This window comes from Macaca mulatta, chromosome 16 (genome assembly GCF_049350105.2).
Source record: "Macaca mulatta isolate MMU2019108-1 chromosome 16, T2T-MMU8v2.0, whole genome shotgun sequence".
Lineage (NCBI taxonomy): Eukaryota > Metazoa > Chordata > Mammalia > Primates > Cercopithecidae > Macaca > Macaca mulatta.
The window spans coordinates 77,615,893-77,642,927 of record NC_133421.1 but is presented as its reverse complement, the minus strand read 5'-3'; the positions used below and the strand labels follow the sequence as shown (position 1 = coordinate 77,642,927).

The window sequence follows — 27,035 nt, the reverse complement described above, 5'->3', positions numbered from 1 at the left end:
TTTGTATTTTTAGTAGAAACGGGGTTTCATTGTATTAGCCAGGATGGTCTCGATCTCCTGACTTCGTGATCCGCCCACCTCGGCCTCCTAAAGTGCTGGGATTACAGGTGTGAGCCACCGCGCCCGGCAATCCCAGCACTTTTGAGAGGCCGAGGTGGGAAGATGGCTTGAGCCCAGGAGTTCGAGACTGGCCTGGGCAACACAGTGAGACCCTGTCTCTACATACTTACTTACTAAATAAATAAATAAATAAGCTGGGCATGGTGGTGCACACCTGTAGTCTCAGCTACTTTGAAGGCTGAGGTGGGAGAATCACTTGAGCCTGGGAGGTCAAGTCTGCAGTGAGCCGTGATCACGCTACTGCACTCCAGCCTGGGTGAAAGAGCAAGACTCTCTCCAAAAAAAAAAAAAAAAAAAAAAAAAAAAAAACCTTTACCAAAAATACCTTTCCATCCAAAATGCTTTCCAATCTGACAGTATCTTTTGTCGATAAGTTTTAATCATTAAATTAGGTGTCTAAATACATTCTGAAAGTTTAGAAAAGAAAACCAAGTAAGATGTCTTCTATCACAGCTATTGTTCTTAATCTGCCATGAATAATTCTCCCACCCCAATTCTTCTAACAAGGCATCTCATCCACTGACCACAGGTAGTAAACAGTTGTAACAGAGTTTGGTCCAGGGACATCACAAAGTGTCTAGCACATTGCCAGGCACATTGTAGGCACTCAATAAATATCTGCTGAATAAATAACTGCAGAGAGAGCCACAGAAACAGAAGGAAGCAGGTAATTCTCTCTGAAGGTCAGAACTCTATTAGGTCTGTCTACTGCTCACTAGAATGTAAGTCACCAAGGGCCCAGACCTTATCTATTTTGGTCACTGATATATCCCGTTAGTGTATTCTGAAGTCGGGGACCTATTAAAATGTTTACCTACTTTACCAAAGTACCAAACTCCTCTTTAAAATCTGGTAATGGGGTTTCAACATGTTGGTCAGGCTGGTCTTGAATTCCTGACCTCAGGTGATCCACCCGCCTTGGCCTCCCAAAGTGCTGGGATTACAGGTGTGAACCACCATACGTGGCCCTGTTCTTGATCTTAATGACCAATCTCTCATCAGTATAAAATACGGTGAACTTACTGCTGATTGCTGTGGTTCTTCTGGAGCTTACACTTACATCCCTATCTGTAGCGCCCTGTTAAACTGGTGTTTTCAGCAACACAGCTCACTGTTGACCAGTACTCAAATGGAAGTCGGCCCCATAAGAACTGCAGGTTGTCAAAATCCTTCATGTTATGCAACAGGACATTCCTGGTGTGCTACAACTTACTTGGAGTATAACTTTAATTTCAAAAACTGAAAATATGAATTACTGGTCAACTTACATTTTTATGTCAAAATATATCTGACAACAATGTTCTGTGATAATGATTTTCTACCATAACACTACGATTTGAAATGTTATAAATATTACATGAGCACATGCAAACATAAAATTAATTTGTTAGTATCTACGGAACTGGAAAGGTCAGATCATTCAACATTGAGCCATTAGTACATAAGTAATTAAAACCAAAATATCTGCCACTATGGTCTGGTGATAAAATATAAAAATAAATCTATTAAACAAAACCAGCTAAATGAAGTTTAAGAAGCATGAAAATTATGATGAGTTTCAAGCACTAACTGCGAGGACATTTATCAAACTCCAAATGTTAGGTGACAACTTAGCAAACAGGGATGGCACTGTAAGCAAGCAGCATGAATGAACACATAGTTTAAAGTTTTAGGTGACATTCGGCTTTTACTACAAAAGGGAAGGATTCCCCCCATTACAGAGGCATTGATACGCTGCCCTCTGTACCTGGCACATCCTGGGGGAGCTCAGATGCCACCTTCTTCTCTGCCATGTTGCTGCTATCAGGGGTTTCTGAGAGACACCCCACGGGGCTCCTCCCTTCAGAGGGACTAGTCTCTTCTGAAGATGCATTTGTTGTGTTGTCGCCAAGATTTGCTGACACAGAGTTACCTTTATCCCCAACTTCTGTTGGCTCTACAGCAAAATGCACAACAAAACTTTAAAGATATTCTTTAAAATTGCTTCAGGGCATATGGCCACATTCAGTCAACTACTAAATGATCAATCACCAAAAATCCTGTTTCCGTTGGATGGCCATTTTAAAGCAATTAGATTCTCAGATATTGCTGCAATAGGTAATCCAGAGAGTATTTAAGAATACATAATAATATATTAAGAATGCTTAACTAATTACTATAAAAATGAACATATTTCATCACATTCAAAAGCGTATATTCTGGTATAATATAAAAAATAGTACTTTTTCATAGGGAAATGGCAAACTAATGGAAGTATAGAGACATGAATATAACATTATAGCAAATTCACTAATACGTAAAACTCACTACAATTGTTACACATGTTACAAGAGGGGATGGTATCCTGATCTCTTTAGAAATATTAAACTAGGTAGCTGCTTACAATATTTCACTTTCATTTTGCAAGTAAAACTGGAGGTTTCATAAATAACACTGATGAAATATTTCTTTTTAATCAAGTAATTTTTTTACCCTCAGATTTTCCTTGCTCAGGGTCATCGTCTGTTGTTTTGTCGTCACTGTCTTTTTCAAGGGACTGATCTTCAAATTCTTCTCTACTTTTCTCAGCATCTTTAGAGTCATTCTCAGTCTCATTCTTGTCTTTTTCTGTTTCTTCTGGGCTTTTAACATTATCAATGTCTCCCTTTTTGACTCTTATGGATTCCAAAATTTCTTCTATAATGTGTAAAACAAACAAAAAAATCATTCCCATATATAACTAAACAGAACAGTACCACAAATGTCACTTAAGAGTTTCAATACAAGTTATTAAGGAGGAAAAATTAAGTATTTTTAAAGCATTAGATCTATGAAATAAGAATCAAGATTACAAACAAAATTGTGTTTATAGAATTCAATTTGGTGTACCTTCACCTCTAGAAAATACATGCTAATTATGGGCACTACTTTTTATTTTTTTTAAAAAAAAGTAAAATTAGTCTATCTTTTTAAAATATAGGCTTGATATAGATATTTGTGACAGACAACAAAAACTACGAGCTGATCAAAACCTAGAAATCCAAAACCCACTGTAAATCTGACTTGGATTAGCTGTGTGACTTTGGGTGAGCTACCTAACCTCTCCAGGCCATCATTTCCTCAATTGTAAGAAGAGAAAACAGAGGCCCTTTTGGAAACAACTTTCTTTCTGAAGTCCCTTAACTGTTCCAAAAGTCACTAAGTCTCTAAGTACACTTACCCTCTTTCAACTTAGATAGAGTGATACTATGGCACATTATAGGCCATGGGATATAAAAGGACCACAGTGTACAGAACACACGGTGTATCAGTATGGACTCATGGATATTAATTATATTCTTTGGTTTATCATGCAATACTATCACTTTTAATTTTGTTGCACAAATTGTTTCAGCTTTGGCCAGTGGGGACTTTTTCCGAGTCCAGTGTCCTTTTGACACATATTCATCCATCCAGCCAGCCAGCCATCCAGCCAGCCAGCATTTTCTCACTTTCCGGTATTACAAGATGCTCTGGGCTCACCTTGTATTTTCCCTGCCCTAGCCCTACAACTCACCATCTCTCCAAGGAGACCTTGTTCTTTTTTGAAGAACAAATTGGAGAATGATGTGACAAGTCACAATCTAGGTGCCTGGTGTGCTTGTTACTACTGGGGTGTTGCTATTCTAGAGTCTCTCGGCCAACAGAGCTAAGAAATGTAGTCATAAATATACACATCTATATTATTTCTGTATTTATTTGTGTGGACACATACGTGTATGACTGAAAGCCTATGTGTCTGTGTAGGATTCATTTACCATTGCCACTTGCTTATTTGTAACTTCTCTGACAGTGAGAAATCTGGCTCACATTATAATATATCTAGTTATTTGTTCATGCCTAGTACACACAGTAAAATAGTTTCGGAATTGCTAAACTGTTTCCTCATAAAAATAAATTTACCAACTAGAGTACACTATTTGTGAATAAGAAGAAACACAGTTTTTCTTTTTCTTTTCTTTTTTTTGAGACAGAGTTTTGTTCTTGTCACCCAGGCTGGAGTGCAATGGCGCAATCCTGGCTCACTGCAACCTCTGCCTCCCAGGTTCAAGCGATTCTCCTGCCTCTGCCTCCCAAGTAGCTGGGATTACAGGCACCTGCCACCATACCCGGCTAATTTTTGTATTTTTAGTAGAGATGGGGTTTCACCATGTTGGCCAGGCTGGTCTTGAACTCCTGACCTCAGGTGATCCGCCCACCTCAGCCTCCAAAGTAGACGGAAATAGAGGTACGTGTCACCACACCTGGCTAATTTTTTAAACTTTTTAAAAATAGAGATGGAGTCTCATTATGTTACCCAGGCTGATCTTGAACTCCCCCTGCCTCGGCCTACCAAAGCACTAAGATTACAGGCATGAGCAGTGCCCAGCCCTTAATTACTATATTTTAAAGAACGTTTTATTTGGAAAAAGAAAATGGAGTTACCGATTATCTGTCTTTCTTAGAGGAACAGATTTCCTTTTTCTTTCTTTTTTTTTTTTTTGAGACAGAGTCTCACTCTGTTGCCCAGTCTGGAGTGTAGTGGCGCGATCTCGACTCACTGCAACCTCCGCCTCCTGGGTTCAAGTGATTCTCCCACCTCAGCCTCCCAAGTAGCTGGGACTACAGGCATGTACCACCACACCTGGCTAATTTTGTATTTTTAGTAGAGATGGGTTTCACTATGTTGGCCACGCTGGTCTCAAACACCTGACCTCAAGTGATCCACCCGTCTCAAAGTGCTAGGATTACTGGCATGAGCCACCACGCCTGGCTGTCTTTGAAACATAACTACACCCTATAGCTTTTCATAACCAAATCATTGTACATCCTTCCTACTTTCCCAGTGATATTTAATGAAAATAAAACCAACAAAATTGTTTTAATTGCCTACTAAGTTTAGACCATTTAAATTGGTTGAAAAACACAAGCTGCATAACCATAGTTCTCTGATTTTCTATAAAGATTCTAATTTCAAACAGTCTGTATTGTTAAACACTCTTGTATAAATGTGTATATGTATATATGTGTATATACATACACACATTCACACTAGTTTCAGGTTCAAAAAGTATGGCAATCATAGCCGTAAGAAAAATAGACCAAAAATAGGGCCGAGTGCAGTGGCTCACACCTGTAAGCCCAGCACTTCGGGAGGCCAAGGCAGGTGAATCACTTGAGGCTAGAAGTTTGAGACCAGCCTAACATAGTGAAACTCCGTCTCTACATAAAATACAAAAATTAGCCAGGCGTGGTGGCACACGCTTGTAATCCCAGCTACCTGGGAGGCTGAGACAAGAGAATTGCTTGAACCTAAGAGACAGAGGTTGCAGTGAGCCGAGATCATGCCGCTGCACTCCGGCCTGGGTGACAGAGCGAGACTCTGTCTCAGAAAAACAAAAACAAAACAACAACAACAACAAAAATAAAAACAGACCCAAAATGTTCAGCAGAGAAAAACATTAAAGGATGAAAGAAAATTACATTGTATCTCATCTATACTAAATATGCATATTCTATAAACAAGTATATTCTACACTTTGCATGAACATTTTTCAAAACTAAATAAAGAATTAACCTACCAGATTTTAGAAACCATTTTTACTTAGAAAAAATTCTTCTAAAAATAAACTTCCTTCAAATAAGCAAAATAAAGCATTTCATAATTACCATACAGGCACAGGATAAAGCAAATATAGTAAGCTGTATATTTAGCTACAAATATATAAAGTATAGATCTAGACAATGAATATATGACTATTTACTGTATCATTCTTTTTTTTCTTTTCTTTTTTTTGAGACAAAGTCTCACTCTGTTGCCCAGGCTGGAGGGCAGTGGCACAATCTCAGCTCACTGCAATCTCCACCTCTGAGTTCAAGCGATTCTTCTGCCTCAGCTTCCCAAGTAGCTGGGATTGCAGGCGTGTGCCACCAGGCCCAGCTAATTTTTGTATTTTTAGTAGAGACGGGGTTTTGCCATGTTGATCAGGCTGGTAACTGTATAATTCTTTCAACCTTTCTGTACATTTGAAATTTTTCGTAAAATATTGAGGAAAAATGGAGAAGAAAAATTGAACTATCAAAAATAGAATTAAACTCTCCTAAGGTAGACACATGTGTTTGTATAAAAACCAGAGAGTTATATATTAGAAATGAAGTATTTTGTTTGAGAGGTTAACATCAAGTCAAAGTCATCAGGACAGGCTACGATTCTGAAATTCCTGTTATGCTGTAAATTATTCTTGGCCATTATCAGAACCCTAGTGGTTTCCATTGTTTTCATCTCATAAAACCAAAAGTTAAAGAACTTTATTATATATTATTTTGGGTATTTACCTGGACTGGGTGGTCCTAAACTGACTATCATAGCCAAGATTTTGGTTACCAGAGAAAGCAAATAAAGGTTAACAGTGGTGGACTGGTGTTTTAATGGGGAATTATTCTATTTGAATGTTCAATTCATTAACAATACACTCCTTAAAAAGGTGCTGGGGCCAGGCGCCGTGGCTCACGCCTGTAATCCCAGCACTTTGGGAGGCCGAGACGGGCGGATCACGAGATCAAGAGATCGAGACCATCCTGGCTAACACGGTGAAACCCTGTCTCTACTAAAAATACAAAAATTAGCCGGGCACAGTGGCGGGCGCCTGTAGTCCCAGCTACACGGGAGACTGAGGCAGGAGAATGGTGTGAACCCAGGAGGCGGAGCTTGCAGTGAGTGGAGATCGCGCCACTGCACTTCAGCCTGGGCAACAGAGCGAGACTCTGTCTCAAAAAAGAGAAAAGAAAAAAGAAAAAAAAAAAGGTGCTGAGAGGATTAAAGAATTGTAAAACACCTAGTTGAGCACCTGGCCCACAGTAGGCACTCAAAAATGTCAGTGTCCCCTTCTCTTCCCCAACAATTTTCAATTCTCATGAATCCCTCCCCTCCTCCTCTAGTACCAGGTTGATGTTGTACCTTAGCCAAAAAAAAAAGGAAAGAAAGAAAAAAATATTTATGTCATTGTTGGGGTCCAGATCTCACCATTAAACCCAAGGTACAACTCACCTTATTTCCATGTACTCCATGTAGTACTAAGAGGATAACTGCAGGTTGCAAGGCAATCTCACAGCACACAAATTTTACTCATCTAACTTTCTAAGAACATATTGTGGCCTAAAGCTCGATGCTCTCTCTGTTGTTCTCCATTACTATAAAACATTTAACTAAGTGGTTTTTGTTTTGTTTTGTTTTTTAAGACAGAGTCTCACTCTGTAACCCAGGCTGGAGTGCAGTGGCTCAGTACGAGCTCTGCCTCCCGGATTCACACCATTCTCCTGCCTCAGGCTTCCAAGTAGCTGGAACTACAGGTGCCTGCTACCACGCCTGGCTAATTTTTTTTGTTTGTTTGTACTTTTAGTAGAGACAGGGTTTCATGTTAGCCAGGATGGTCTCGATCTCCTGACCTCATGATCTGCCCGCCTCAGTCTCCCAAAGTGCTAGGATTACAGGCGTGAGCCACTGTACCCTGCCGGTTTAACTAATTTTTAAAAGTACATTACATGCTGAATTATACTGAACTATAACATGCTCATTGTAGGAAATGCAAAAAATACGAAAAGGAAACCAACTACAATTTTACTATGCTAATTGGTTATTTTTTTAATGATAAAACCTAATCCAGTTGGTTATTTAGAGGAAGAGAATTTAAGTATCTCACAGTTTTTGCATGGTACTTTACTTAACTCTCCAACACGTAGTGTTCTATCACATGATACTTCATAATGAAATTTATCAATTCCCCTATATTAACATTTTTAGGTTTTTACATTCCCCAAATCAAACCACTGAACACTTGTGATTGTCCATTCCTGTTCTGATTTTGTTCTTTAATTATGATTATACTGTATATATAATTTAATACACAGAAAATATTTTTTTGTTTTTTTCCATTTTTATTTTTTATTCTGGAAAATATTTTAATTCAATGTACTTTATAAAATCCTATCTCACACTGCCTTTTAGGGGACTGAAGATGGTTCTCCATTGTTGTACTAAAACACAGGAGAGCAAAAAGGGATTGATCTATTTTAATGCCATGAGTCACAAAAGGAAATTAAGGGGGGAAGTGAGCTGGCTGAAATTAATAAAATTTCCTATGATTTGATCTATATGGAGGGGAGACTAAGGCGGAGATTGTGTTACTGCAATTACTGATCTCCCAAAGACTTCTGAATACTAAAAGTTTTCTAATAAAAAAATTACATTTTCCTAAACAGATCTAACAGAGAAATACTTTCAACTACCAGATATGAATAAATATAATTCATGGTAACTAAGAATGCTTTTTTCTGAAGACAAAGTATATTTGCACCAAAGAGTATTTATATGTGAGAGCCTATCATTCTCCAAAAATATGCATGAATTCACAGGAATATTGATGCAGAATATGTGAGAACAAGCTTGGATACAGCTATCTGGGTATCTTTATTAAATATAAACATTCCATTTTTAAGCAAATGGAGAATGGGGAAAATTAATAGGATTATATGTATAGCAGATAATGCATGCAGAAGAGCAGAACTCAGAACCAGGCACTTAGAAGTGTCCTTGCAGAATCTTACCTAATCATTTTATCTAAGCTAAAACTGAAAAGGCACTACAGTCGGCCCTCTGTGGCCAAAGGTTCTGCATCCTTGGATTCAACCAACCTCGAACTGAAAATACAGTATTCTCAGGATGCAGAACCCTTAGATATGGAATGCCAACTTTTCATATCAGCAGGTTCCACACGGCCAACTGCAGGACTTGGGCATCTACGGATTTTGCTATCTGCAGAGGGCTCTGGAAGCAATCCTTGAGAATACTGAGTGATGGCTATATTAAACACAGGTAGTATTTATTAAACATGCACAGAATACATCTGGCGGCACAAAAAAATATATAGCAATAGTGATTGCCTCCGGAGAAAGGAAGGTCAGATTGGAGATTATGAAGGAGACAGATTCATTTTTCACAGCATACCCTTTATACTATTTAAACTTTTGAGACAACAGCATACCCTTTATACTATTTAAACTTTTGAGACATGTATGTATTTATAACTTAAAAAAATAAAGAGTTGAGTAACAAAGTAAGGTGACATTGAATTATGACCTAATAAATATCCAGTTATAATCCAGTAAGTATAAAATATCCATGAATGTATACTCATAGAAATAAATGCTGAAAAACTAAATGAATAAACAAATCTCCTGTGCAGAAAAATTCCAAATAATTGATGTAGATATTGTCCCTTCAAGAAGGTAGAACATAACTCCCCACCCCCTAAGTGTGGCTGTTTACAGTGACTTGCTTCCAGAAAGTACAGTATTGGGGAGTTGAGGGATGGGGGAGGATGTGGAGAAACCTGACAAGCACTGCCTCAACCAGGGGACCAAGGTTGACATCATCAGTGGTAAGTCACGAGGACAGCATGCACTCTTGATAAGAAGATGAGAATTGTACTTCACCTCTGTGGTCTTCCTCCCCAAAATGCAAAAACCTAGGCTAACCATGAGAAAAACCCATAATGAGGGCTTTCTACAAAATACCTAATCAGTACTCCCCCAAACTGTCAAGGCCATCAAAAACAAGGAACGTCTGGGAAACCGACAATCCAGAGGAAAACATGATGACTAAATATCACGTGGTATAGGATCATGAGGCAGGAGAAGGACATCAGGCAAAAACTAAAGAAATTTGAATAAAGTATGGACTTGAGTTAGTAACAGTGTATCAATACTGGTCCATTAGTTGTAACAAATATCCCACACTAATCTAAGATGTTAATAACAGGGGCAACCAAGTGTAGGATATATGGAAACCCTTTACTATCTTTGCAACTTTTGTATAAATCTAAAATTTTTCTAAAATTCAAAGTTCTATTTTTTAGAAAGGCAAAAAGTTGAAAAAGAATATTATTTCTTAAAATTAAAAACTGGAATGTCAAAGAAGTTTAATAAGACACTTGAATTAAAGAAACAAACTAACATTTTAGGGAATATTAGTAATGACCCAAGGCAGAAATAAAACACTCAAATGTATAGCATCCCTAATTTATGTGGGAATGAACAAGGTTCTCTTGGGAAAATGAAATATGGAGAACAAAAGTAAAATATACACAGTCATGCACTGCACAATGTTTCCGTCCACCAGGAACCACATACATGACGGTGATCCCATAAGATTATATGTATTACCTTTTTAAATGTTTAGATATGCTTAGATACATAAACACCTGCCGTTGTGCTACAACTGCCTATGGGATTCAGGACAGTCACATGACGTACAGGTTTGCAGTCTGGCAGCAATAGGCTATGCCATATAACCTAGGTGTATGGTTTGTGTAAGTGTACTCTGTGATGTTCACACAATGATGACATTGCCAAATGACACATTTTTCAGAATGTATCCCCATCATTAAGCAATGCATAACTGTTCTTGAAAACTTTATTTTCAAATTTTGCAGTGATTTCATACCAACAGTTTAGCTCAGACTTAACAAAAATAAAATGAGAAAATGCCCCTCTCACCATTAGCTGCCGCCAGAAAGGATTTGTTACTGCCCCGAGCCTTATTGGTCAGGTCTTCAGTTATGTCCATGTGTCGGTGGATTTCTTCACGCATTTCTTCTAGAATTTTGCAGAGTTCTGCTTCCCAATAATCTTTGTCTAGACAGTCAATTAATTCTGCAAGCTGGACCTTTGTGCTGTAGTACCAAATTTTCTTTTCATTTTCATTTTCTGTATCTTCTTCTCTGTTTAAAAATAGGGGAAAATATATGTTACACATAATGCCACTTATCTGACAGTTCATCTACCCAGTGAAAAGTTAAAACAAAGTTTATGCACTAAAACTCAATATAGGTGCTCACAAGAAATCCCTGCAGGTCTTATTCAAACTCGATTTACTCTGAGAAAGGACATCTAACAAACATGACACAAAGAAAGATGACCTCAAAATTCAGAACCTCGTGAGAGTACTTTGTAGAAGCCAGTTTCAGCTACTTCTCAATCAACTTTAAGATCATCAATGTAACAATATGATGAGAAGAATGTATTTAGAATTATTTTAGAATAAGATAAATTTATTTTAGAGACAGGGCCTCACTTTGTCGCCTAGGCTAGGGTGCAGTGGCACCATCACGGTTCACTGCATACTCATACTCCTAGGCTCAAGCAATTCTCCTGCCTCAGCCTCCCACGTAGCTAGGACTACAGACATGTGTCACAACAGCCAGCTAATTTTATAATATAGTTTAGATATATTTCCAACAAAATGGTGTAAATGCTTTGCTAAGCTGTGGTTCTTGAAGGGGTTATCTCAAATAATATCTCATCCCTCTTCTCTACTTCTGGACAATCGAAGCCCAAACTGGAGAGAAGGGGAGCTTCCTCTCCTGCCTAAAACTCTCCTAAAGTTCCATTCACTTTTAATGGAGTTAAAGACTTTAACAGAGATGGTCACTAACTTAAATCAAACAGGCAAATTAATGTCTAGGACTAGACGTAGAGAAACATATAATGGTATTTCTGTCCGCACTCAAAAGGAATTCCAGAGTATGCGTGCAGCACCTGATGAGAGTGAGTCTGATTTTCCTGTTTACTCAATGGCAAACTGAGGGAACTGAAAGAACTGGGCTTTAGGAGAGATCTGGCTTTAAATGCACTCATTTGCTTATAAGATATGTGGACATGGACAAGATACAAGCTCTCTGAGTCTCTAAGCCATTCTATTTACCTCACTTGTAAAATGAGGATATAATAAAACCTGCCTGCAGGCCACTATAAGACTTAAAGGTGTAACGATAAGGCATCTACCACAGTGCCAGGGCACATCAGTGATCGATAAATGTTCAATATTATTATTAAGGTAATAAATGAAAAACAATTTAGCAGCATTCCAGGAAGGAGTCATTCAGTAATTCTGAAGAAAGAAGGCCTATATTAAATCACAGATAAATAAAAGGATATGGGTGGAGTACCCTTAATCTGAAAATCTGAAATCCAAAATGCTCCAAGATCCAAAAGTTTTTGAGTGCCAACATGCCATTCAAAGGAAATGCTCATTGGAGCATTTCAGATTTTCAGATTAGGAATGATCAACTGGTAAGTATAATGCAAATATTCCAAAGCCCGTAATACTTCTGATCCAAAGCATTTTAGATAAGGGATACTCAACCTATATGGTATTCACTGACTTAACATTTTTCTTCTTGAAGCCACAGAAAGATAAATTCATTAAAGCATAAAGTAGCAAAACAGCAAATACCTGCTAATCCATTCAAAGAAAAGTTGGGGGTTTTTCTGGTCTGTTTTGTTTTAATTTTTTTCTTTTTTTTTTTTGTGACGGAGTCTCGCTCTGTTGCCCAGGCTGGAGTACAGTGGTGCAATCTTGACTCACTACAATCTCCACCTCCCAGGTTCAAGCAATTCTCCTGCCTCAGCCTCCTGAGTAGCTGCGACTACAGGCACATGCCACCACACCTGGCTAATTTTTGTGTTTTTAGTAGAGACGGGGTTTCACTATGTTGGTCAGGCTGGTCTCGAACTCCCAACCTCACGATCCACCTGCCTCAGCCTCCCAAAGTGCTGGGATTACAAGCATGAGGCACCGTGGCCAGGCTTTTTTTTTTTTTTTTTGACAGAGTCTCGCTCTGTCATCCAGGCTGGAGTGCAGTGGCACAATCTAGGCTCACTGCAACCTCTGCCTCCGGGGTTCAAGAATTTCTCGTGCCTCAGCCTCTGAAGAAGGTGGGATTTACAGGCATGCACCACCACGCTTGGCTAATTTTTCTACTGTCAGTAGAGACAGGGTTTTGCCATGTTGGCCAGGACAGTCTTGAACTTCTGGCCTCAAGCAATCTGCCCACCTCGGCCTCCTAAAGGGCTGGGATTACAGCCATGAGCCACCGCACTGGGCTGAAAAGTTGTTTTTTTAATACTTAGTTACTTGGCCTATATACAGTTTATATAATCAAAATTATCTGTCCCTGTAAAAGTGACAACAGCTTTTGGTACAAATATACATTATGTATGTATATTTGGTTTTGGAGTTATAATGTGGTTCTGTAGAAGCTCTGGTTCCTATAAGGCCTACCACGTTCCTCAGGTTCACCCAAACTGGCCCAGCTTCCCTGAAGTTACCACTTGGCACACATTCTAAGGACTCATAGGGTGGCAAAGAGAAGACAGGCTGGCAAGAAAAGGTTTGCTACAAATATAATTAAGAGTAAAGACACATATTATATGTCTACATTTTAAAGCTTCTTTGACTTTTACCTAGGTTAGATAAGTACAAGGTTAATGACTAACAATAAGTTTCAAGTTTCATTTCTAAACAAACTCATAGAAATGAAGAGTAAAGAACACTAGTGAGATGAGTTGAATAATGTCTCCCAAAGTTCAGGTCCACCTGAAACCTCAGGATGTGATCTTATTTGGAAATAGGGTCTCTGCAGATGTAATTAGTTAAGGATCTTGAGATAAAAATCATCCTGGATTTAGGGTGGCCCCTAAGTCAAACGACTGGTATCCTTAGAAAAGGAGAGGACCCAGGGTGACACATAGAAAAGAAGGTAATGGGCCGAGTGAGGTGGATGATGCCTGTAATCACAGCACTTGGGGAGGCCGAGGCGGGCAGATCACAACGTCGGGAGATGGAGACCAACCTGGCTAACACAGCGAAACCCCGTCTCTACTAAAAATACAAAAAATTGGCCAGGAGTGGTGGCGGGCACCTGTAGTCCCAGCTACTCAGGAGGCAGAGGTAGGAGAATCGCTTGAACCTGGGAGGTGGAGGTTGCAGTGAGCCGAGATCCTGCCACTGGACTGAAGCCTGGGTGACAGAGACTCCATGTCTCAAAAAAACAGAAAAGAAAAAGAAAAGAAGGTAGCATAGAGGCAGAGACTGGAGTGATGTGTCTGTCTGTAAACCAAGAAATGCCAAGGACTGCCAAAAGCTAGGAGACAGACATGGAACAGATTCTCTTTGAGAGTCTCCAGAAAAACCAACCCTACTGACCTATGATTTTAGACTTCTGGCCTCCAGGACTGTGAGACAATAAATTCATTTTTTTTTAAAGCCACCCCATTTGTGGTACTTTGTAATGGTGGCCCTAGGAAACTCCCAACTTTTGGTATGGGAAGTAGGGTGCTTACTGCTAACATACTCAAAAATGTGAAAGTGGTTTTAGAATTGAGTAATGGGAAGAGGCTGGAAGAACTGTTAGATAGTTGATAGAAAAAACCTAGGCTGCCTTGAAAAGATGGTGACAGCGAGATTGGAATCATGCTGCCAGCAAGCCAAGAACACTTGGGGTGCTAGAAGCTAGAAAAGGCCAAAAAAAGCAAGGATTTTTTCCCAGGGCCTGCAGAGGGAGCATGGCCCTGCTGACACCTTTGAGTTCAGACTTCTATTCTCCAAAACTGTTAAATAATCAATTTTCTCTGTTTTAAACTACCCAGTTTTATAGTACTTTGTTATAGCAGCCGCAGGAAACTGATACAACTAGCAATTCAGCAATTAAAGACAAAAGCTAGGTCCTAAGCTCTTGGTCAAACAGCCCAAGTAGTGCTTAGGAGCACATTCTGGAGCCCGAATGCCTGGATTCAAATCCCGATTCCATCACTGAGTAGTTGTGTGATCTTGGATAAACTACTTAAAACTCTCTATGCCTCAGTCTCTCCATCTGAAAGACAGGGTGATGGTACGTATCCTGGAAGACGCTGTAGTTAGAATTAATTAAAATATATAAAGTATTTAGAGTAGTACCAGCACTTCATGGGTATAACATACATAGTTGTCATCATTTTCCTCACCTTATGAAATATATAATATTTACCTTAAAACAAATAACTGGGCTGGGCGTGGTGGCTCACACCTGCAATCCCAGCACTTTGGGAGGCTGAGGCAGGTGGATCACCTGAAGTCGGGAGTTCAAGACCTGCCTGACCAACATGGTGATACCCCATCTCTACTAAAAATACAAAAATTAGCCAGGTGTGGTGGTGGGCACCTGTAATCCCAGCTACTTGGGAGGCTGAAGCAGGAGAATCACTTGAACCTGGGAAGCGGAGGTTGCAGTGAGCCGAGGTTGTGCCACTGCACTCCAGCCCGGGCAACAAAGTGAGACTTGTCTCAAAAAACAAAACAAAACAAAAAAACTATTGGTAGGATGGGTGTTTTAAAAAGTAGTATTTCAGGATGCAAGAGAAAAAGGGGTTCAGGGAAAGAAAGGGGTGCAGGCAAAGGAAGCTCTAGGAAGTAGCATAAATAGGCTGAGACCTGAAGAATGAGTTAGTTAGCCAACAGGTTTTTAGGTGCTTTTGTTTGCTTTTTATTTGGTTTTAAGTGTTAGAAACCAAGATAATTAAATGTACAAAGTTAGGGATCTGTGTTAAAGAGTCTGAAGTTTCTGTTAAGAGCAAATGGGGCCAGGCGCGGTGGCTCAAGCCTGTAATCCCAGCACTTTGGGAGGCCGAGACGGGCGGATCACTGGGTCGGGATATCGAGACCATCCTGACTAACGCGGTGAAACCCCGTCTCTACTAAAAAATACAAAAAAACTAGCCGAGCGAGGTGGCGGGTGCCTTTAGTCCCAGCTACTCAGGAGGCTGAGGCAGCAGAATGGTGTGAACCCGGGAGGTGGAGCTTGCAGTGAGCTGAGATCCAGCCACTGCACTCCAGCCTGGGGGACAGAGAGAGACTCCGTCTCAAAAAAAAAAAAAAAAAGAGCAAATGGAAGTAACTGTAATTAAAAGGTTTTTCAACTTAGGGGAAAGGAGACATGATCAAAATTGCTGTTTTAAAAAATCATCCAGCTATGTATGGCTGGACATAGTGGCTCACATCTGTAATCCCAGCACGCTGGGAGGCCAAGGCAGGTTGATCACCTGAGGTCAGGAGTTCAGTATCAGCCTGGCCAACATGGTGAAACCCCGTCTCTGCTAAAACTACAAAATTAGTAGTTGTAATCCCACCTACTCGGGAGGCTAAAGTATGAGAATCGCTTGAATCTGGGAGACAGGGGGTTGCAGTGAGCCGAGATTGGGCCACTGCACTCCAGCATGGGTGAGACTCCATCTCAAAAAAAAAAAAAAAAATCTTGGAGGGTTGGGGTAGGGGGTTACATATAGACCACTTGACCACTTTAGGGTGACTGACTAGTCTAATGAAGATGACACTGGCTTGTATCATGGAGGGATAGTGGGAATGGAGAGAAACTGATTCAATATTTATTTTAAAGGCATAACAAACAATAAAGGAAAAAGTTTATTCCCATATTTCTAGTTTGAGCAGCTGGTGGGACAGTAATCCCATTTACTAAGACGAGAACACTGGACGAAGAGTAGGTAATGGGGGGGAATGATGAGTTCAGTTTTAAACATCTTTGAGGTGCCTGCTTTGTGGACACGTCCAGGAGTCTGCTGGACATACAGAACTGAACGCGGACAGAAGAAATTCAAAACACAGGTCTGATGGCAACTAAAGTCAGTAAGTTAATATGTGGCTTGTACCTAGAATGGGGTGTAGAAAGCTGGATAGATTTAAAAGCATAGTTTTGTTATTCGGAAACTAAAAAGAATACAGATTTTTAAAATGCTGTTTAAAGGCATGTGGTGGTTCACGCCTGTTGTAATCCTAGCACTTTGGGAGGCCAAGGCTGGAGGATCGCTTGAGCCCGGGAGTTCGAGACCAGCCTGGCAACACAGACTCTCTCTCTACAAAAAAAAAAAATATAATGCTGTGTTCGCGTAATTTTGTTTAGAATGGAGATGACAGAAAAATGTACTAATCTAATCTGGTAATTTCTATTTCAGTAGGTCCCAATTTCAAAGGATTGACAGGATAAAAGCAATAGTTAAGACAGATTGGCCCACTTACATAATGAATGAAAACTGGCCTCTAAGTTATACACTGAGCATGTCTTGGCTCCTCAGGTGGACTATAAATTCATATATAAGAACCTTTTTTATTATATGCTTCACCAATCTATACAAATAACATATTTTAAGCACTTATTAAAAGCAATAATGGAAAACTTAATTTCTATAAAAATTGCTAACATTACAATTAAAACCTCTGCATACTATAAACTGTGTGAAAATTTTACATGGCTTTAAAATCATCACCAGGAGTCCACATACAATCTACCACAAAGGTACAGTTAAACTGAAATTATTTTAATCTCATTTTCATAAAAGATGTAAAATCTTTCAGATTTGTCAAAATTGTTGACACAGAATACTTATCACTATGTTTAAAGTTTCCTACTTGATTTTACATAGAAAAATACTCAAAATATCACAGCATAGAAAAAGATATCCTATTTGCCTGAAATCATCTTTAAAATCTGTGCACTTTATTAAGCATCAAAAAAGGCAATTTGAATGACAACTACAGCTTTTATTGATTTATTTTTTTTTGAGACGGAGTCTCACTCTGTCGCCCAGGCTGGAGTGCAGTGGCCGAATCTCAGCTCACTGCAAGCTCCGCCTCCCGGGTTTACGCCATTCTCCTGCCTCAGCCTCCCGAGTAGCTGGGACTACAGGTGCCCACCACCACGCCCGGCTAGTTTTTTGTATTTTTTTAGTAGAGACGGGGTTTCACCGTGTTAGCCAGGATGGTCTCGATCTCCTGACCTCGTGATCCGCCCGTCTCGGCCTCCCAAAGTGCTGGGATTACAGGCTTGAGCCACCGCGCCCGGCCAACTATAGCTTTTAAACCAAATAAACTTAAATGAACAGTTTTATTGACAAACATAACTTAAGAATTTTACTGTTGCACTAAGAAAAATAAAATATTTGATTTCCTCAATAATGCATCAAAAATTCACCCACAGGTATTAAACAGTCATCTGAGTCATGTGATTTCAAAGGTTTGCATTTATGTAACTATAAAATAGCATATATTTTGCTTCCCTGAATGCTGTTTCGTATATTGATACTGATATATCAGGAAACAGAACTTTTCTGAAATGCCACTTAGTTTAGATTTTCTAAGAATGCCTTTATTTCAAATTTGTTAAGATTTCATAAATACTCACTGCAGATATAACAAAAACCATTTTAGGATCTTTCTCCCCAAGTTATAAAGCACTGGTTTTAACAGCTAAAACAATGCAAGTTGCAGACTTCTCAAGAAGATGGTTTGAAAACTAGACTACAGTATAAAATAAGGTACTGAAAATACTCTCATAAAACATGCTCTGAAAAAACTTCCAGGTTCTAACTCCTAAGAGCCACAGGGTCTTGGGCAAAATCAAGGGCAAATTATTTAACCTCTTTGAGATTTAGGCTCTTCATCTATAAAATGCAGACAAAAATAGTGCCTGCAAGGCAGGGCATGGTGGCTCAGGCCTGTAATCCTACCACTTTGGGAGGCTGAGGTGGGAGGATTGCTTGAACCCAGGAGTTCGAGACCAGCCTGGCCAAGGCGGTGAGACTGCTACAAAACAAAAAATTAAAAAATCAGCTGGATGTGGTGGCACGTGCCTGTAGTCCCAGCTCCTAGCGGGGCTGAGGTGAGAGGATGGCCCAAGCCTAGGAGACTGAGACTGCAGTGAGCCATGATCATGCCACTGTACTCTAGCCTGGGCGACAGTGAATCCCTGTCTCCAAAAATAATTAAAAATAAAATTAAAATTAAAAAATAAAGTACCTGCATTATTGGGCTGTTGGAAGGATTAATTTAAAATACATAAAATGCTTAGGACACTGTGAGGCACGCGTGGAAGTGCTCAATAAATGTTGCTCTTGGCTATTCCTAATTTATCACAACTACTTCTATTTACAGGTCTCCGAAACTAAGACCTATACCACTGATTACTGTGTAATGAGCCTTAAAGAGGTCAAGGTTTTTCTGTATGTGGACAAGGCGGCTTTGGTCTCTATCTGGCCAAAAAGCACAGCACAGGGAAAGAAAGAGGCAGTGAGAGTGACTATCCAAAGGGTGAGGACAAGCAGCACAAGAAGGCAGGCACAGGAATGGGAGAACTGGAACATGGACTAAATTTCACTTACTTCCTAATTTGTTCCCAGCCATCCTGATGACTATGAGCTCCTTTCAGGAAGGCACTTGAGACTGTGTGAACGTGACCTGCTAACTGCGGAATGTCTATACAGACTACAGCACCGGGCTCCCTGACAGGCAGCATGACTGAATTTCCACTTACAATGACAACACAGCAGTAAACTTTTTTTTTTTTTGAGACAGACAGAGTCTCACTCCATCACCCAGGCTGGAGTACAGTGGCGCCATCTCGGCTCATTGCAACCTCTGCCTCCTGGGTTCAAGTGATTCCTGTGCCTCAGCTTCCCAAGAGCAATAAACTTTAAAAATGTGGTTACAGTTATTTCACCATTTGGAATGACCTTGCTGACAAAGGTTTCCGTGTTACCACCTCAACAGCAAAATGTCAAAACAAAGACAAAAACAAAAAACGGCACAAGGAATACCATGACCACATGTATGGGAGGTAAGGGAGCAAGAAAAGAAAAAAATTACACATATTTTACACATATTTCTTAAAATATCTGATCCAAACCAAAAGACACAGAATATACATTTAAAACCTTATGTACTGTTTCTCATAGCAGTTTCTGGGTTAAGGTGACAGATTTCATTTTGCTCCCTCCTGAAAACTTCTTAAAACCATGCTAAAGAAATATTGTTAGGCTGGACGCAGTGGCTCACGCCTATAATCCCAGCACTTTGAGAGGCCGAGGAGGGCAGATGGCTTGAGCTCACAAGTTCGAGACCAGCCTGAGTAACGTGGTGAAACCCTGTCTCTACAAAAAATGCAAAAATTAGCCGGGCATGGTGGCACACACCTGTAGTTCCAGCTACTTGGGGGGCTGAAGCAGGAGGACTGCTTGAGCCCAGGAGGTCGAGGCTGCAGTTAGCCGAGATAGTGCCACTGCACTCCAGAGCCTGGGTGACAAAGGGAGATCCTGTCTTCGAAAAAAAGAAAAAAAAAATTGTTAAAGACAAACTCATAAGGATAAAGTAGGGGAGACATAGTAACAACAACAACAAAAAAATCCGAATGTAGATGAACAGTGATTACTGCCTCAGCAGACCCAAGAAAGTCCATCTCAAACTAAAAAGGAAGGTGAGGTTGAGAACACAATCCTCAAAAAGCAATGATAACGAGGAGGAGTAGGTGTCTCTAGAATAGGGAACTGGCTGGAGTAGATTTCTAAACCATCTCTCTCCCCTTCAAGCTATCAAAGGTCTAGTCTCTGGAGGAGTTAAATTGAGGTTCCCTGGACTGGGAGAAACCACGCTCAGTTGTGAACAAAGGTATTGTACAGAAAACTGAGGATTTAAGTGACAATACACATAGTAAATGCTGTGTGCACAATAAATGAAGCTTTCGTCCACCACTCAGCCACCAGAATACCATTAGCAAGACCTTCACGCTTCAAGCAGGAAACAGGAAAAGGCCTTTCCATGCCATCGCTCCTCTAGAGCTTACTCTCGAGGACAGACCTCAAGATACTGACAAGAGGGATTTCCCCCAATAAAAGAGACAGTGAAAATCATCCAATGGTTAAGTCAATTTGATAAGGCCCATTCACTGGCTCAGAGCTTCCAACTGGCTACATAGTACCACAATGATAATGAGGAGCAGAAAATTAAGAATTAATAAACATCTGAATATGAAATAGAAAAACCAAAACAAAGAATAGGAAGAACCAACTTAGAAGAAACAGACCACGCACAGAGGAGAGAAAAAAATCTGTCATTAATGGCCTCAGAAAGTTAAGAGAAAATATTATATCCAAGACACAGAAAGAGGATTTTACTATTTTTTTTAAAGGAAGATTCTAAAAACAAAAGAGCTCTTAGATAATAAAAATATGGTAGCAGAAAGGAAAAACTGGATAGTAGGGTTAGACGACCAAGATAAGGAAATCTTAAGAAACTGAACACATACACATACCCCAAAGAGAAAAAGACAAAGAGGAAAACTGGAGAGAATGATAAGAAAGTCAGAAGACCAAAACAGGAAGTCCAACATTCAATAAAATCACAGCTCAAGATAAATACAAGAGGGAAAAGAGGAAGTTGTCAAGAGAAGTTCTCAGAATCAAAGAACACAATTGCCAGATTGAAAATGTCCACCAAAATTACGTCGTGGATGAGAGCGGCCCACACAAGGGCGTGTCACTGTAAAACTGCGGAACCCCATAGACAGTGAAGATTCTATAAGCTTCCAGCCACAAAGAATGAAGAATCAGTGTGGATTCAGATTTCTCGACAGCACACTGATAAAGTTTCTACTCTCCTTTCCATGCCCTGCTCTGACATTCATGTCATCCTACCAGAATTTTTCATTTGACCTAATTCTAAGAACTGGAAGAGGGCTCTGAAGACTTCAGAAGCTGAAGATACAAAGTAGCCCATCTCTCTGACCATATAGCCACAAGATGTCAGATACTCAGTCCACACTACAACCCTGCCTGATGCCCTGACTGAGGTAAATCCTGAGACTGTCTCCTGACCTCGTCCACAGACTTCTCAGAAGAGCTTCTCGAAAACCCTCAGGAACACTGAGGCCAGACTATGACCCTGAGTCTGTTGGGATCATCTTCTCCTGGGGGATTCCAACCAATAATGGCAGAGCTGACCTTTCCTTAGACAACTAGGTATTTTCTTGCTGTTCCATTTTACATACAGATACGGTAAAACCAAAAAAGAGAAGTAAAACAATCCTGACACCAAAGTTAGGGATGGATGACCTGAGCTAGGCCAAAAACAGGCTCACAGTGGTATTCCACCTAGAAACATTCTTTTTTTTTTTTTGAGACAGAATCTGTCTCTGTCACCCAGGCTAGAATGCAGTGGCATGATCTCAGCTCGCTGCAGCCTCCGCCTCCGAGGTTCAAGCAATTCTCCTGTCTCTGCCTCCTGAGTAGCTGGGATTACAGGTATGTGCCACCACACTTGGCTAAGTTTTGTATTTTCAGTAGAGGTGGGGTTTCACCACGTTGGCCAGACTGGTCTCAAACTCCCAACCTCAGGTGATCCACCCACCTCGGCCTCCCAAAGTGCTGGGATTACAGGTGTGAGCTGCTGTGCCCAGCCCACCTAGAAACATTCTATTTCTTATCCTAGGCATCAAAAACAATGGAATTTTGTTTCTTTCATATATGTTTCCTTTACCTTCTTAAAAGCTATTTTAATGCACATATTCCTTCAATTAAGAAATTATTTAACTGTATAACTATTAAGTTACAAAGGTTTATACCACATCAACAGCATAGGTCTGCTATATCAATCATGAAGGAAACTGGTTTAATTTTAAATGCATACAAAAAATTAAGACCAGATTTACTTACATTATGAGTCTTCGGTTCAGGAACCAGTATTTCCTCCGACTTCTGTCATATCCAATAGGTTCGTGTCGAATATATGGTTTATTTTTTTGGATTTCAGCAACACAGTCAGTCACACCAGGCACCTTGTGTGCTACACAGACTTCACACTGCCACTCGTCCTCTGGCACCTCCTCAAGAGGTGGCTTCACACATTCCAAATGGTATACTGCTGAACATGTCTCACAGCAAAGCAAATCCCCAAGTTTGTGACAAACCCTACAATGGTCATCATATTGTATCACCCCTTCAGACATCAATTCCTCTCGAGCAATATTTGTTGTAAGAAACTGATCGACTAAAAACTGTAGAACTTTGATCTTGTTCTCTACTGGTCCATATGGGTAGTCCTCTGCCTCTTGGTAAGGAAGAACGTGATGGTACTCCTTATCACTCTCACAGTACACCCGCAGCACCTCTGGCCACGTCATCCCATCTATGAAATACAGCGTGGAATTAACGCTATCTTTCAGGTCAGCAGGTCCAAAGGTAGTATTGGAAGTGTCTTCTTCACGCAGAACTGCTTTCAAAAGCACAACGTGCATCTCTGCCATGAGTGTGCACTGCTCTTGGCTCACCAGAGCTGCACAAAAGTCCTCAAAGCGAAAAGGAGATAATCTCAAAACAGTGCCAAAGTTCCGCAGTACCTCGTAAATGGCAATAACATTCATTATATGCTCATTAGGCACCATTAAATCCTCAGAGGACTTGGGAAATTCAAGAGGCGGGATGTCTTTTTCTTCCAATATCGGAGAACGAGGCCGATGTACTCTTGGTTTTCGCCTACCTGTAAATAAAGAAATGACATCATTACAAATCAATATATTACATCATTTCTACAAATTTCCTATTTGAACATATACCCCCCTAAAATAGATAAGCACATTTCTTTAATAATTGTCAAGTTAAAATAATATGAAGAAGCAATGATTCAGCTCTAATTTTTAAGTCTACAGAAAATCTAAATTCAAAGTTTTCCCATTAGACTATAAACCAGAAGTAAAAAAATTATAATCAGTTCTCAATTACCTAGAGGGATTAACTGGCTCACAGGTAACCACGATTAAAACATAACAGTGTCAGAACAAGGATCTCTAAGGAAATAATAATAATAATAAATAACTGCATTTATGAATGATTTGACAAGAATATAAATGAGAAAAAACATTTACACATAAGATACACAGCACAAAGCAGGCGCAACAGATCTCACAAAGTCAGCTGTAATACAGAAATGCCTGTCAACAACCAGACAGGAAGTTCCCAGGGTAGACCTCTTTTTTTCTGCCAGAAGTACCTCCTAAGCAGAGTTCCACAGTGAAGCATGGGCTCAAGGTGAAGACAGAAAGGAAAGAAGTGCAGAGGAGGAGAGAAGAATTCCAATGCTGGGGGAAAAGAAAAGTGGCTTACCTAGGAAACAGACAACAGACTACATTTCTTACCAGTCGGTTAAACAACTTTTTAGATACCTGTTCCCCAATTTATGAGATGTGATGTCCAGATATACATATGTAAGTGTATAAATGTATCAATATACATAATTGAGAGTTTTGTTTTTAACAAACTTATGTATCTCACTTAATCACCTAGAGCCGTCACCTAGGCTGGAGTGCAGTGGCACAATCTCAGCTCACTGCAACCTCCGCCTCCCAGATTCAAGCGATTCTCCTGTCTCAGCCTCCTGAGTAGCTGGGACCACAGGCAGGCGCCACCACCCCCAGCTAATTTTTGTATTTTTTAGTAGAGATGGGGTTTCACCACATTGGCTAGGCTGGTCTCAAACTCCTGACCTCAGGTGGTCCACCCACCTCGGCCTCCCAAAGTGCTAGGATTACAGGTGTGAGCCACCGCACACGGCCCATTCTGATCTATTTTTGGGAGAGTATAAATTGGTTGAATTTTTAGAAGGCAATTTGGCAAAAATCTATCTAAATGTATATCCCTTTGAGACCCTGTAATTTCACCTCCTGGAATTAATCCTACATACTCACACATTCATTTAAGTACAAAATAATTAATTCAATATAGTTTACAAAAGCTGAAACTTGGCCGGGCGCAGTGGCTCATGCCTGTAATCCCAGCACTTTGGGAGGCCGAGGCGGGCGGATCACGAGGTCAGGAAATCGAGACCATCCTGGCGAACACGGTGAAACCCCGTCTCTACTAAAAATACAAAAAAAATTAGCCGGGCGTGGTGGCGGTCGCCTGTAGTCCCAGCTCCTCGGGAGGCTGAGGCAGGAGAATGGCGTGAACCCAGGAGGCGAAGGAGCTTGTAGTGAGCGGAGATCACGCCACTGCACTCCAGCCTGAGAAACAGAGCAAGACTCCGTCTCAAAAAAAAAAAAGCTGAAACTTTTGCATGGGTTTTCTTTTTAATCTAAATATACATAAATAGTTAAAAGAATTATGATGCATCCACACAATGGAATAAAATTCAGTAGTGGTAAAATTCCTATGTGTTAATATGAAACAATCTTTAAGATACAGTGTTAAGCAGAAGGAATGAACAGCTACACAACAATGAATAGAATGTCATTTGAATAAAGAAACTAAAAATAAAAAGGAGGCCGGGCGTGGTGGCTCAAGCCTGTAATCCCAGCACTTTGGGAGGCTGAGACGGGCGGATCACGAGGTCAGGAGATCGAGACCATCCTGGCTAACACGGTGAAACCCGTCTCTACTAAAAAACACAAAAAACTAGCCAGGCGAGGTGGCGGGCGCCTGTAGTCCCAGCTACTCGGGAGGCTGAGGCAGGAGAATGGCGTAAACCCGGGAGGCGGAGCTTGCAGTGAGCTGAGATCCGGCCACTGCACTCCAGCCTGGGCGACAGAGCGAGACTCCGCTTCAAAAAAAAAAAAAAAGAGGAGGGCAAGGGGATAGTGATAAACTATATATATCTAAGAGGTCATATAAGAATCTTTTTAGAGTAGTTGCTTCTGGGGAGAGTTGGGGGACAGGAAAAGAAGACTAATTTCTTTTTACTTTTTTATACTTTAAAAAATAATTCATGCATGTATTTTCATCATAAAATTTTAAAAGAAAAAATTGGACAGGTATCTATACAAACATAAAACTTTTAATACTCACATCAATAAAATGATGCTGCTACTGACTACTGATACTCTTATATAAATACAAAGTCATTATACTAAATTCAAAGATTCAAGTTTATAGAATTGAACACAGACTACAGTGTATAAAGAGAGAACACATTAAATTAAACCATTTAAGCCCCTCAACTGTCAATCATTAGTATAAGAAAGTTGGCCGGGCACGGTGGCTCAAGCCTGTAATCCCAGCACTTTGGGAGGCCGAGACGGGCGGATCACGAGGTCAGGAGATCGAGACCATCCTGGCTAACACAGTGAAACCCCGTCTCTACTAAAAAATACAAAAAACTAGCCGGGCGAGGTGGCGGGCGCCTGTAGTCCCAGCTACTCGGGAGGCTGAGGCAGGAGAATGGCGTAAACCCGGGAGGCGGAGCTTGCAGTGAGCTGAGATCCGGCCACTGCACTCCAGCCTGGGCGACAGAGCGAGACTCCGCTTCAAAAAAAAAAAAAAAGAGGAGGGCAAGGGGATAGTGATAAACTATATATATCTAAGAGGTCATATAAGAATCTTTTTAGAGTAGTTGCTTCTGGGGAGAGTTGGGGGACAGGAAAAGAAGACTAATTTCTTTTTACTTTTTTATACTTTAAAAAATAATTCATGCATGTATTTTCATCATAAAATTTTAAAAGAAAAAATTGGACAGGTATCTATACAAACATAAAACTTTTAATACTCACATCAATAAAATGATGCTGCTACTGACTACTGATACTCTTATATAAATACAAAGTCATTATACTAAATTCAAAGATTCAAGTTTATAGAATTGAACACAGACTACAGTGTATAAAGAGAGAACACATTAAATTAAACCATTTAAGCCCCTCAACTGTCAATCATTAGTATAAGAAAGTTGGCCGGGCACGGTGGCTCAAGCCTGTAATCCCAGCACTTTGGGAGGCCGAGACGGGCGGATCACGAGGTCAGGAGATCGAGACCATCCTGGCTAACACAGTGAAACCCCGTCTCTACTAAAAAATACAAAAAACTAGCCAGGCGAGGTGGCGGGTGCCTGTAGTCCCAGCTACTCGGGAGGCTGAGGCAGGAGAATGGCGTGAACCCGGGAGGCGGAGCTTGCAGTGAGCTGAGATCCGGCCACTGCACTCCAGCCTGGGCGGCAGAGCGAGACTCCGTCTCAAAAAAAAAAAAAAAAAAAGAAAGTCAAGTCATTTCACTTATTCACAGAAGTGTATTCAGAATACACCACTGAGCATTACACTTATTATCATTTTCAACACTGATCAGGTATCTATCTACCAGGTGAATTACATTAATTTTCCTGCATTAAAAAAAAAAAAAAAAAAAGGACCCCAAGCTCACTAGTTAGCAAGAAAAAGCAAAGTAAAACCACAATGAAATAACTGTTCTCATACTCCTCAATGGACAAAAATTTAACAGTTTAA

General features: G+C 40.3%; 1 protein-coding gene across 19 annotated transcripts in view; it reads right to left on the bottom strand.

The window, feature by feature from the left end:
* The window catches only part of BPTF (bromodomain PHD finger transcription factor), a 152,704-nt gene that overhangs the window by 99,763 nt on the left and 25,906 nt on the right, over window positions 1-27,035 (bottom strand). For 16 of the 19 annotated variants that reach the window (XM_028836699.2, XM_028836703.2, XM_028836708.2 and 13 more), the window contains exons 2-5: window positions 22,486-23,308; window positions 10,672-10,895; window positions 2,593-2,796; window positions 1,868-2,056 (exon numbers count right to left, since the gene is read on the bottom strand). In XM_028836699.2, the coding sequence (XP_028692532.2) occupies window positions 1,868-2,056; window positions 2,593-2,796; window positions 10,672-10,895; window positions 22,486-23,308 (1,440 nt within the window). The remainder of the gene's footprint in view (window positions 1-1,867; window positions 2,057-2,592; window positions 2,797-10,671; window positions 10,896-22,485; window positions 23,309-27,035) is intronic. The other 3 variants (XM_028836705.2, XM_028836706.2, XM_077972585.1) reach the window with 1 other exon arrangement.